Raw genomic sequence first — 13,151 nt, forward strand, 5'->3', positions numbered from 1 at the left:
TCTCCTCCTGGAAGAGGGATCCTGAGCCCATATTTATGTTCCGTCTGAAATTAATGCAAGGGAAACTTTCAAATGCTAATCTAGCTGCCAGGAGCAGCAGCCGGATGTCAAGCGACAGGGGTGTTTGTTTTCGTGAGGAAGTGTGACAGGAGGGCTGAATGGAGGGACCAGGGGAAGGACGGGCAATGGGGAGCCCCCAGGGGGCTTCTCATCTAGCAGAGCTTCCTTGTTCCTTCTCTGGGCCAGCCCAGGGCAAGGTATGGGCTTGGACCAAAAGGACACCTCCTGCACTTAGTCTTCTGCCAGGGCCTGAAACACATGTCTCCACTCCAAGGCGATCACAGGGTGGAGAGGAGACAGGTAGCATGATCCATGCAAGGAAGGAGGGACTCTATGTGGCCGAAGAGAAAGGGGTGGAACCCAGACTAAGGGATCAGCGAGGAGGGACCCAGATGAGTCAACGGAAGGGAAGAAGAAAGGCCTTCCCAACATTGGGCATTGCACACGCATGGGCACAAAAGGAAAAGTGCGCTGGCCACCAACAGCAGCTCTGGGTTGTTAGAGCAGAACGTGAAAGAGGAGGTGGGTAATGGCAAGGGTTGGGGCAGGAGATATGAGTGGTGGCATTCTGAATCAAGGCAGGGTAAACTAAGGAGGTAGGCTTTAGCTGGTTCCAAAGAACACTCCCCCAGGCAACTGTCCAGCTCTGCAGGGCGTGCGTGCCCTGTCTCTGGGGGTGTGCAAGCAGAGAATCAATGAGTGCTTGTCAGGCTGGTGCAGAGAAGATTCAAAGACCCTACAGAGAGCTGGGGCTGGCTGGGTGGCACCCAATTCTGCCCCCCTTTACTGTTTGATCCTCTTTGGGGACAGTTAGAAATCAGGATGTCTGACAGCGCAGATCTGTCCTTAATGAAACAAAGATGGACACTGAGAAAGCAAACCCCCTACCATTTCCCCAGCACTTAGATTGTACCAAACACTTTGATTCATTTTCTCACTGAGCTCACAACAGTCCCACTGAGGCCAGCAGACTCTTTCAGTGCCACTTAGGCAGAAAGGGCAGAGCAGGGTTTGCCTGTGCTCACACAGATTGTGTGCATCTAAAGGGCACTCCTTGCCCAACCAGGGTGGCTAAGTTGGTTGAGCGTTGTCCCATGCACCAGAACTCACAGAATCAATTTCCTATCAGGGCACATGCCCGGGTTGCAGGCTTGGTCCCCAGTAAGGCATATGCTGGAGGCAGTCGATCAATGTTATCCTCTCACATCAATGATTCTCTCTCTCCCTCCCTCTCTCTGAAATAAATGAAAACATATTTCTTTTAAAAAGGGCATAAAGCAGGCCTCCTCTTGGGGCTGGAGCTGCTTCTGGGCTTTTGACATCCATCTGGCAATTGCCTAGACTGGGTGTCCCCTTCAGAATCTGTCCTAATTGTGCACTCCCTCTTAAAAGTATGCCCCTCCCCCAAGTCCGAGCTCCAAGCCAACACTCTTGGTTCCTCTGAAATAGCCATTTCCTTTGGACCAGATACTCCTTCAATCAGCGCTGGGTTTCGAGGTGAGGACACAGGCCCTGGGGGTTTTGACTCACTCTGAGGGCTGGAGACAGCACTGCTTTCTCCTTTCTCCAGGAGCCTTTACCTCTCACAAGTCAGGCATGTGACCTGCAGGGGGCAGTGCCCAGTGTAGGGCTCACCTTGGGCATGATAACACCCTATAAGAGCCAGAGGCTCCCTTTCTAGAATCACAGCACCCAGGATTCCAGAAGACCTTCCTGTCAGCCAATGATGTGGACAGGGATGGGACCTAACCACGTGTGAGCCTCATGGTCACTTGGAACCGAAACCAGTGGGGTTTCCCTGTAAGTCTCCCAGCTGAGTCCTCAGAGGTCAGAGAGCCCTTCTGCTTCTCCCTGGGATGGCCCTGCTTTCTCCTGTGTGGGTCCTGTCTTTGGAGGAACGGGGGCTCAGAGGGGCCAGGACCCTGAAATAACACAGAGCTCACATCCACTAATGGATGGTGCTGCCCAGGCTCTGAGCTGCACCACCACCAGCCCATGACTCCCAGGCTTGTGTCGCAGGGCGGAAATCTGCAGCCCAGAGAAGCGGGGCCACCTAGGCTGCTTCCTCCAAGCACCAGGTTTCTAACTCAGAGCCTGGCTCTGAAGCCCATGCTCTCAATTTAGGACATGCTCTTCCCTCCTGCCTTGCCCACACTGGCTAGATAGAGCACTGGACCTACAGCTGGCATTTCACCTATTCTGCTCATTGATGACACAGCCTTGGAGCTCAAGCCTGGCATGAGGACCTCTGTTCTTCTAGACTCTCCTCTGTTCCAGAGGCCAGGGCTGGCTCCTGTTAGGGACAGACTAGCAGATGGGATGTTCCTCTGTTTGGTTGGGTGTCCTGCACGGGAACAGGACTCTGGACAAGGACTGCAGCCCAGAGTAGGTGTGCCATCTGCCAGATGTGCACATGGTGGGGCACAGGGTCCTGTGAGGCATGCGGAAATTCTGAGACACTTCCAGGCACTGTGGCCCTGCACTCCAGCATGGGGAGCGTGGCTGGCCAAGGGCGTTTGTCTGAGAGGGGAGAAAGCAGCTGGCATGTACTGCCTGTTTGTTTCTAAGGCTGAAAAGTCCCTATATGGGCCATGACTGCTCTTCTGTATCCAATCTTGAGCTCTGAAGGGCTTCCTTCTGTTCCTGAGGCCATGGAGTAAAGAGCAAGGGTGGAAGGAAGTGGGTGCAAGTCTTGTCCTAAGGATTATGGGATGATGAAAGAACTCAGAAGTAGCTGGACCTGCATCCAGGAAACTTCAAGTGGTCTCACCTCATCCAGGAAGCTTTCTTTCACTCACTCTGACTCCTTTCACTCAAACCTCTGTCAGGTATGTGTGGAATTGCTGAATGTTGGGGCCAGAAGGGATGCTAGCCATCACCCTGTCTGGCATCGGCCTGGAGACTGGGCGTGCTGGCTGTGGGGGTACTTGGAGTATAGCTATAGCCCCTCTGTCTCTTGAGCTCACACGGCCTGCCTATTATCCTGCTTTCTGCCAGGACCTCTGCTTCCTGTGGGGGCAGGTGCCAGTAGCCCAACTTGAAGAAAGTTTCAGATCTTGGAAGGCTCTTAGCTCCATACTTCTCCAAAGGAATCCAAGAGGGATGGAAGCAAATTAGGCCAGAATGTTAGAATGCTATTATGATAGACAATGGGATATGAGAACCACATGATCCTAAAACAATAGGATGCTTGGGTCAAAGGACTTTGCCATGTCAGAAGTTAGAATTACTTTCAGATTTTAGCATGTGAGGGTTATAGGATGTGCGATAACCTGTGGCAACCTCTGGCTCTCAGAGTTCGACATGAATGACCTTAGAGGTCTCCCTTGAGTCTGGCTATGTCTCCAGCCCAGCCTTGCCAGTTATGACATTACTCATTCTGTTTCAGGCTGCAAGATGGTTGCACAAGTAAACACGTCCTGAGAAAGCCCAGTTCCCTGGAGCTAGGGACACAGTTGCCATTTTTATCTACTGCCTGGGACCGAGACACCCCAGCTCCCACTACCTGAGGCCTGGGGTCCAGGAGATGCCTTGTGACTGAATGGAATGAACTTGATTTTGGGTGATTTGGTCCTGGATGTCTTTATAGAACATTCCTAGGTGTTGGCAATTCTGAAGAGGAGTGTGCCTGCTCTGGAGTAGTTCATATACAGTGGGAGGCTCATTGAGCAGGGGGTACTAGGATAAATTCAGGAAGTGGCCTGGAGGGCAGCATCCTCATTTGCACCCCAGATGTTCAATGTTGCTGTCGGAAAACTTACAACCTGTGTCTTGAGATTACTGCAGGTTCACGGGTCCTCATTGCTAGTTAGATCATCTGTGTTCTTGACAGACAGAGCAGGTATATAACAGGCATGTACCCTAATCCTGATCCTCAGCAGGCATCACTCATCAATTAGGGCCTCTTCTCTGCTGAGCTCTGATGTGTGTTATCAATCTTTACATCCTCCCACTCCAGGTAGCCACTACCAATCAACCACAGCTGGCCCATGCTATGAAATTCATTTAACTTCCGGTCCATGACAGTTCTTGTGGCCAAGCTCTCTTGAATTTGTGGCAAATGTTCTCCTCTTCACATCAAGAATCTCCCATCTTCCTGCCTTTTCTCTGCAGATTACTTCACATTTTACTCTACAGAGTGGAGCTCTTATGAGAAGTCATCAGCTGAGACCTCTCTTGCCTTTTAGCCTGCTGGCCTGCTCCCTCCTTCCCTTTGATTCCAGGGGAGGATGGCCTCCTCTACCGAAGGCCACACCCTCTATCTGAGCTCTGGTCACGTCCCTCCTGCCTCCTTAGGGCCCTGGGACAGTAATTTGTTCCCACTCTCTCTCTCCTGTACTACACTCCCTCTAACTCTAATCTTTTTTTTTTTTTTAATATATTTTTATTGATTTTTTACAGAGAGGAAGAGAGAGGGATAGAGAGTTAGAAACATCAATGAGAGAGAATCATCGATCAGCTGCCTCTTGCATACCCCTTACTGGGGATGTGCCCGCAACCAAGGTACATGCCCTTGACCAGAATCGAACCTGGGATCTTTCAGTCTGCAGGCTGATGCTCTATCCACTGAGCTAAACCGGTTTCGGCGCTAACTCTAGTCTTTCCTGCATGTGTTAAATATGCTCAGTTCTCTCCTATCTGTAGAGAAGGTGGTTGGAATAATATAGTTACCAACTTTTTATTTTGCCAAGTAAGGACTTGAAAAGCCCCATTTGTCTTATATCATCATTCTATTTTCAAAAGAATAGTTAAACTTCAAACACAGTAGGAAAAAAAAAAGATCACCAGACTAAAAGATAAGCCAGCGAATTGCATAAACTTAGCTAATAAAAAGTTCCCCAACTTGTACTTATTTTTCTCAGTTATTTGAAGATCAGAGGAAATCCAAAAACCCACCTAACATCTTCGGGGGCCCTTCAGGGTCAGCTTGTCCTTCTGTAGGATCCTGGCAGTCAGGAATCTGACCTCCCCTCCCCCAGGCTGGCTCACTCCTCCACAGCAGCAGCTTGGTTCCTTCCAGAACAGTGATTTGCACACTCATCACAGCTACCTCCTGAGAGGCAGGGCTTCCATTCAGGCCCCCAGACGTCACCCAGGCCTGCTCCGAGTTTGCACACATGTCTGTCCCCCAATTACCCCTGAACCTGCTGAAGGGTTCTTCTGCTGGCCTCCAGAAGAGGCCAAATAGAAACATCGCAGACATGAGGAGAGTATTCTTTTGTGAGGTGCACCAGCTAAAAAGACAACCTCCCCACAAAATGGCCAGCATTTCTGGGAGTATCCAGGCAAGGGCACCAGCATAGGAGAAATGGCCAGGACCCGTGCCCAAGAGTCCAGGACCCAGAGGTCTGCCTGCACAGCCGTGTGGAAGACACTCTCCTCTTCTGGGCCTTGGTTTTCATCCGGAAAATGTGCATATGAAAACCCATCTTGTGGTGTTACTGTGAAGATCAAAGGCAATGCAATCTAAGAAGATAGACTGATGGCTGACACACAGTAGGGGCTTTATTGTAAGAATCCCTCCACGCTGGCACAGAGTTTTAGCCCGGTGATCTAAAATGAGTGTACTCAACATAATCGCATGAGACAGTTGTATTATCCCTATTTTATAAAGGAGAGTCTGAGGCCCTTGGAGGTGAGATGGCTTTCCCAGGCTCACTTAGGGGACTCTAGTAGAGCCACACTTTACACCCAGGCATCCTGACTCCAAAGCCCTGACCCTTTGCCCCAACTTCCCCTGTGGAGCAGCACAGAGGAGGGGCCAGTCTGCCATCAGCACTGGAAAGGTCTGGATAGGCACTGGTCAAGGTATGGGGAATGGGGGAGAGATAGGCACTGGGTGGGAGGGGCAGGCACCAGTGCCACTACCCACCTCCTTTCTTAGCTTATGTGGCCCCTCCCCACTGCACCGGAGCCCAGAGTCTTCAGGGCCTTCACTGGCTTCTGAGGTGAGCCTGTGGCAGAACCACAGCAGAGGCCCTGCTCAGACACCTGGCAAAGCTGGGCTAGCATTGGGTGGGTGTCTTATAATTGTTTCTGTTTCCCAAGCTATTTCCTGGGACACCCAGTGAAACTGGTTCTGGGAGACCTATGCATGAGCAGACACACATGTGGGGGGTGAATAGGCATATCTCCAGTGGCATAGACCCTCCCTTCCTTCCTTCCGCAGCCTTGGGGGCCCTGTGCCTTCTTTGAGGATGGGGCAGAGGATGGATAACAAGAGTCAGACTGACTTAGGTCCCCAGAGCCCAATGATATGGGAAGGCCCGAGACGGAACCACAGAGATACCCAGACAGAATCCATGGCCTTAAAGAGGCTGCCCCAGAGGTCCTGTGTGTCTGAGGCCACCCATGTGCCTCTCCTCATCCATGTGCTGAGGGCTGCAGAGGAGGGAACACAGGTATAGACATACGAACCCTAGCTTTTGCCCTTCAAGTTTATGGGGTTGAATGGCAGGAGCAGGAGGTGGGGGAAGGCAGACCTCAAACAGTAGACATGTCCCAAAGCGTAATTAGGATTCTTCCAGGTTAGACCAACTGCTCGGCTTGGTCTAACTCAGCCTGACCCAGGCAGACCCTGTGTGGGAAATGGTCCATTGAAGGGAGGGTTGAGAGGGCAGTGGCTGTCAGTGCTTGCCAGGCCTCTTGCTTAATTCTCATGAAACAGGAGGTGAATTTCATCAACCCAAATGGTGGTAACATGAAAAAAATACATGTTTGTCATAGCTCTGAACAAAAGCTGACTAGTAAAGGAGGCAAATGCAATATCCTGTTCCCAACATGGACATCACTGTCATCAGCAGTGCCAGCACAGAGACAGGAAGAAAAATTTTGGAGAAGAAGAGGGATGGGGGAAGAAGTAGGGAGAGACGCTGAGCAAGCCCTGCATCTGGACATTGGGACTTCACTTTGTACAAAGAGGCTGGAGCCCCCAGGAGAAGCATCAAGTTCATGGTCCATATTGGGATAATAAATCTTGTCGTAATTGTCATGATGATGATCATGATAATAGTATCCGCCATTGTGAGTTCTTACTAAATGGCAGGCTATTTAAATGTTGTCACTAATTTCTATAACTCTTCTCCAAGATAGATATTTTAAATTCATCTAATAGTTTTGCTATAACTCATAGAGGAAGACTTGAGCCTCTGAGAAATTACCACCCAGAGGTCATGCAGCCTGGATGGGGTTTGGGCTGAGATTTGTAGGCAGGTCTGGGGCATATCAGAGCCCACCTCTGCCCACTGAGTCACATGGCCCTGGCTCTGCTGGAGGAGGGGGGTCCAAAGCTGGGCTGGGGGTAGTGGGAACTGGCTCAGTTCTGGCTCCCAACATGGCCTCCTGGGACATGAAGGGCCACAAAGACTGTGCTGGCCTTGGCCAGAGCTATCCTCTTTGTTCACGGAGACTATAATGAAAAAAACTCTTGACTAGAAACATGAGAACCACGTTGGGTCCCAGGTCTGCTGAGCACATTGTAGCTTTCCCTGCCCCATTGCGGGCCTCAGCTTTTCCCTTTATGAAGCAGAGGTCAGGAAAGGGTTTAGCAAATCTCCCAGCCCTTAGGAATTCCGCAAATAATCCCTTCCCCATTCTGGTCTAAACCTGCTCCGAAGGCAAAGAAACAGATCTTGTCTTCATTCTCCTGAAGAAGCGCCATGACCCTCTTCCCCATGCGCTCGTTCCGCTTGTAGATGAGCTCCTGGCGGAAGTAGCTGTCGATCTCCTGGGCTGTCACCTGCTCGTGTGGCGGGAGTGTGGTGTTGATAAAGTTGGGCAGCTGCAAAGATAAGACAGAGGCTGCCTTCAGTTCTTTCTGGAGCAAGGTGGGCTTCAAACACACACACAGCCTAAGTGGGCCAGCAACTTACCTTTTGTATGTTCCCCCAGTGGGCTATATGTTTTTCATCAGTTCCAAACCCTTTGAGATGAGTGTGTTTATTCCACTTTTATAAGTGAAGAAAGCAAGAATGGAAAGGTCCAGAGACATGTGCAAAGACACACAGCTAGCAAAGAGGCTGAGCAGGAAGAGAGCCCAGACTGCTGCCCTCACATGTGTACCCTTCTATGTCTCTGCATTGTTGAACCTCAGCTTCCAGGCGTTGAGGTCCTGGGAGGTAGCCAGAGCTCAGCTGCTTCACTGCTCTCCTTTCGGCAGTCTAGCACTGGCACATTCGGGAAATTTTGTTCAGCAAGCATGTGTGGATGGTCAGCTGAGCTGCATGGTACAGCAGAAGGGCCATAGGGTATTGGCTTCAGGCCCTGTTCTGACACTGTGACTTTGGCCAAGTTACTTAACTTTCTGAGTCTCAGTTTCCTCAGTTGTATAATAAGATGGGGCTGACAATATTTTTTTCGGGGTTACATGAGATGATCGCTGCTCCCATGAGCCACATTAAGCCCACTCCATCCTGCAAAGATGAGAGCAGAGGTCCTAACTTGGGTTTTCTCAATGCCTGAGCCTTGTTTCCACCATTATCTCTCCATCCCCAGCCTCACCACTTCCCAGGACATAACCAAACTCCTCCATTCTTCAATTCCAAGACATGGCTTCCTCCATAGTGGTGGCTTGTTTAGCAACCTGGCCTGGAACTATATTGATTTCTCAGCTCTGGACCCACTGTCCACACCCAGCCACATGACCTGGGGCCAATATCACTGACATGTCCTTGAACTAGGCAGAGAACAACTTGAGTTCAGGGGCAGAACCTTTATCAATGCCTGGAACAGAAGAGGCATCCAGAAGAGGGTTCTGGAACTTTGAACATAGAGCTGTGCTATACTTCCTGACCACATGGCCTTCTCCTGCATTCTTCCCTTCCCAGCATGTTGTCTTTCCATTTGGGTGACGGGTCCAGATGTCCTGCACTGTGGTGTGACTTAGAGGAAGCCATGGCCATGGAGGAAAGAGAACAGATCTCATTCCCCACACTTGTCAACGTCCATGCTGTTGCTCACGGCATGTCTTCCTCCTGGTGTCTCTTCTCCATTTCTCTGTCTTCACCAATCCAGGCCTAAAGCACAGGCCATAAAGCCCAGCTGACTGATGGACTAGCTAGATGGAGAATCTGGCACCAGAAGACTAATTTCCTGCAGGTTTTAGCCCCCAGAAGAATCATGTGGCCCAGCCACATGGCTTCTAGAGCCACTGACGAGTTGTCAACACTCTTTCTGAGGAAAATGAAGGCATCAACGGAGGCTGAGCCCCGAGGGACTTGGAGAAGGCCGAACATCTGTCTCTGATATCTGCTGGCCAAGGACCAGTGTGCTCCTCAGGGCGAGAGGGGAAGGGATGCTTTGCCAGAAAGGCCTGGCTTGTTGTTCTAGGCTGAGCAGGACAGGGCTATGGCTAGTGTCTCCTATAGAATTGTAGGTAGGAGCCATGCCAGTGTCTGATAGGCTGGCGCCCACGGGCTTTTGGGCAAATGGATAAATGAAGAAATGGAGTTCTTACTACATCCCCTACTGTGGAAGGGATGATTGGCAGCTCAGACAGTACAGGCCACACTTAGATTTGCTGTAGCCATAAGAAAGGCCACCCTGTAGGCTTCCCCTGGAGGGGAATACAGAGAGCTGGGACCCAGAAGGGTTATTTATGAAAGCATGGCCCTCTCAGGCTCCTCTTCATTCCTTGAACATGGGAAAGAATGTAAGACACTGTTGTACCAACACACAGATATTTGTTCACACTGTGAATGAATGAATGGTTGAATGAGCTTAGAGGCAGTGGAGTTAAGGTGATATGAATATGGGTCCAGAAGTCAGGGCAACTTGGGTTGGATCCCTCTTCTACCACTTTCCAGCTGAGCGGCTCTATAACTAGCAAGTGACTTGGCCTCTATGATACTGGGTTTAGAAATTGGTAACACGAGGGTAATATTTTTATTGTCCACACTCATACACTTTTGAGAGTGAAAGCTCATATATAATTAAGAGTCAGAATAACTACCAGGTGTGGGTCAGGCTGCCCTAACCATGAACCTGGAATGTCTGGGAAAAAACCAAGACATGTTCACTCTGTGAAGTACCTCCTGTGGCTCTCTAACCCCTCGGCACCCTCTCAGACACAGGTCCCACAGTGTTCTCATGGACAAGTCTGACTCCCCACTGGGCTGCAAGCTCCATCCATGGCAGCAGATCCAGTCCGAGGATGATCTATGGCCCCCTAGTTTGATACAGGGTTGTACCAGTGGGAGTTCTCAGAAGAAGTCTGTTGGATGAATGGGGTGAAGAAAAGGGATGAGGCCATTGAGGCCTCTGATGGCATGAAGAGAGCACTCAACTGTCAAACCTGACCCAGTCCTGGTTGTGGGTCAGGGGAGCCCACACTGAGGTCACACCCACAGCCCTAGCCCATCTTCTCACCACCCCATCTCAGACCCATCACTCTAGGGCCCTGGGGACCTGACGTGTCCTCTTTAAAATCTTATCATGTGCCCTGCATTTACATTTGTCACAGAAGATGTAAGGCTGCCAAAAAGTCTAATGACATCATTAATTTGCTCCAGGCTCAAACCCAGACCCACAGGACCCACCCTTGGCATTGAGCAAAGGCCCATCAGCATGAAACAGGCAGAGAATGTTGGCAGCCACTGAGCAGCCCAGGGAACTTGGGTGCCTCACCCAACTCCTTTGCAGCTTTGACATTCAACTTTCTGGTTCTTGTCCTTGTTAAATGTTCTTTAGCTTCCTAAGGAATGAATGGAGATTCACTTTTCCGCACATGCACACTCTTGGTCAGGAAGCAAATAAATCCTTTCTGGTTCTCTGATGGCTCCGAAGGCCATCTCTTCTCATCTCCGTCTCTGCCCCTGCCCTAAGCCACCCTTACTGTGGCCTCTGCCATCACAACTCCATGCCCCAGGTTAGTTGTATGAAGCTGACATTTAGTTGTGACTTCTTCTGTGTCGTGCACTGTGCTATGCATTTTCCAAAACTGATCTTACTCAAACCCTAAAATGACATAGGCATCTCACCCGTCAGAGACAGCTCACAGGAAATCTGAGCTTGCCATCTCCGAAAGCCATGCCATTCCCCCCTCCTTCAGTTTAGTGTCAGCCACAGCCTGGCTAAGCTCTATCCTGTATGCCCCTTCCTCCAGCAGGGCCACATCATGGCCTGGACATCTCAAGTGGTGACCAGGTTGCCTCTGCAACACAGCTCTGTTTGCTCAGGGCTCACCAGCTTCTCCCTAATGGAGAACGCAGGGTAGGGCTCTGACACAAAGCAAATGGCTGGTGGAATGCCTATGAACCTTGTGGTGTGGGAGTTCTCTCCTGCCTCCTTCTCCACTATGATAGAGCTCTCAGAATCTGAGTCTCCTGTGGCCAGATCTCTGGATCCTTTCTCCTTCCTTCTCTCCACCAAACCATGTACAACGTGTGTCTTACTACATTCGTTCATGCAGCAGTTGCTCACTGATACACGCTTGTGCCAAGCCCTGTGCTGGCACTGGGATCGAGAGATGAGCACCACACCCTTGCTCTCAAGAGCTCTCGCTCCAATGGGGTGGTGCATGTGCAGAATGACACAACATAGACCCCGTCTGTACCTCCAATGCAAACTCTCACCCTCTTCCTAGTAGAGCCATGCTTAGCTTCTCGAGGTCCCACCAACTGTCTGCCCAGCCTGTGGGTGGTTTTTTCTCTAGGCTTTAAAACAAGGCAGAACGCTCTGGGTTAGACTTCAGCCCAAGCTTTGAGTATGATTAACTGTGGGCTTTCTCTCCCTGGGTTTTAATTTCACTAGATGCTGAGCTGGACACTCTGTTCTTCCAGGCTAAGCTTCTTGGGCATACACACATCAGGCTCAAATACTGCTCTTCATAAATTGATAACCCAACAAATAATGAGTGGTGTGGCCTTGGACAAGTCTCTTCCCATATCTGAGCCTCAGTTTTCCCATCTGTAGAATGAATATCCCAACAGCTCCTGCTTACCATGGTTGGAAAGAAGATTGTGTTTGGCACACAATAGGCATCTAATAAATGCCAGGTGGGTTCCCATAGGTCTGGCCTTGAGAACTAGTGATGCAGGGGCTGTCCAGGCTGGAGGAGAGGAGCCTCACCTGTGACGTGTCATGGTTGAAGATGACAGCATTGAGGTCCCCGCAGTTGTAGTGCTTGATGAGGTCCTCCGTGGTGTAGGGCGCCTGCAGGCTCCCGGCCCGTACGCTCTCGTGCTGCAGCAGGGTCTGGTTCAGGGCAAACAGCACCTGCGCAGAGGGAAGAAAGAGAAATAAGCGCTGTGCTCAGGGACCTGGCTGAGGTCCCCGACACCTCCAGGACTGGTGGTCCTCCCTCTGGACCTTGGGGCAACAGGCACTGAAACAGAGAAGGTGTGTGGGGCCAGCACCAGCTGGCGTAGTCTGAGCGTTTCCACATTTCCCACTCCTTACTCACCGACCTCTGAACACGTGCAGCCTGTTCCCATCCCCAGCCCTCTGCCCACACTGTCTCCACTCCTGTGAAGAGTATTAACATAGTTTTTTTTTATGGTTTTTAAAACTTGATTCTAGAGAGAGGGGAAGGGAAAGTGAGAGGGAGGGAGAGAGGGAGGAGGGAGGGACACACACACACACACACACACACACACACACACAAACACACACACTTGCCACCTCCTGCATGCCCCCCACCAAGATTTAGCTGCCCGCAACCTGGGCATGTGCCCTGATCAGGAATCAAACTGGCGACCTCTCAATACATGGGACGATGTTCAACCAACTGCGCCACACTGACCAGGGCTGAGTATTAATATTTTATCTAAAGACTAGAGGCCCGGTGCATGAGATTTGTGTACAGGGAGGGTGTGTCCCTCAGCCCAGCCTGCACCCTAACCAATCTGGGTCCCCTAGAGGGATGTCCAACTGCCCATTTAGGCCTGATCCTGGTCAGACATCCCTCTCACAATCCAGAACTGCTGTCTTCCATCTGCTTGCCTGTCTGCCTTCCTGATTGCCCCTAACCACTTCTTCCTGCCAGCCTGATTAATGCTTACCGTATTTTCCGGCGTATAAGACGACCCCCTAATTTTTACAGTTAAAACATAGGTTTAGGTCTATATTCGCTATATAAGACTACCCCCCACTTC

The 13,151-nt window shown here is 50.6% G+C and overlaps 1 protein-coding gene across 1 annotated transcript in view; it reads right to left on the reverse strand.

Moving 5' to 3' along the window:
- The window catches only part of TRABD2B (TraB domain containing 2B), a 199,213-nt gene that overhangs the window by 24,202 nt on the left and 161,860 nt on the right, over nucleotides 1–13,151 (reverse strand). Inside the window, exons 3-4 of the mRNA XM_036446383.2 lie at nucleotides 12,127–12,273; nucleotides 7,666–7,840 (exon numbers count right to left, since the gene is read on the reverse strand). Of these exons, the coding sequence (XP_036302276.1) occupies nucleotides 7,666–7,840; nucleotides 12,127–12,273 (322 nt within the window). The remainder of the gene's footprint in view (nucleotides 1–7,665; nucleotides 7,841–12,126; nucleotides 12,274–13,151) is intronic.

The sequence above is a fragment of the Pipistrellus kuhlii genome, unplaced genomic scaffold, assembly GCF_014108245.1.
Source record: "Pipistrellus kuhlii isolate mPipKuh1 unplaced genomic scaffold, mPipKuh1.p scaffold_m20_p_2, whole genome shotgun sequence".
NCBI lineage: Eukaryota > Metazoa > Chordata > Mammalia > Chiroptera > Vespertilionidae > Pipistrellus > Pipistrellus kuhlii.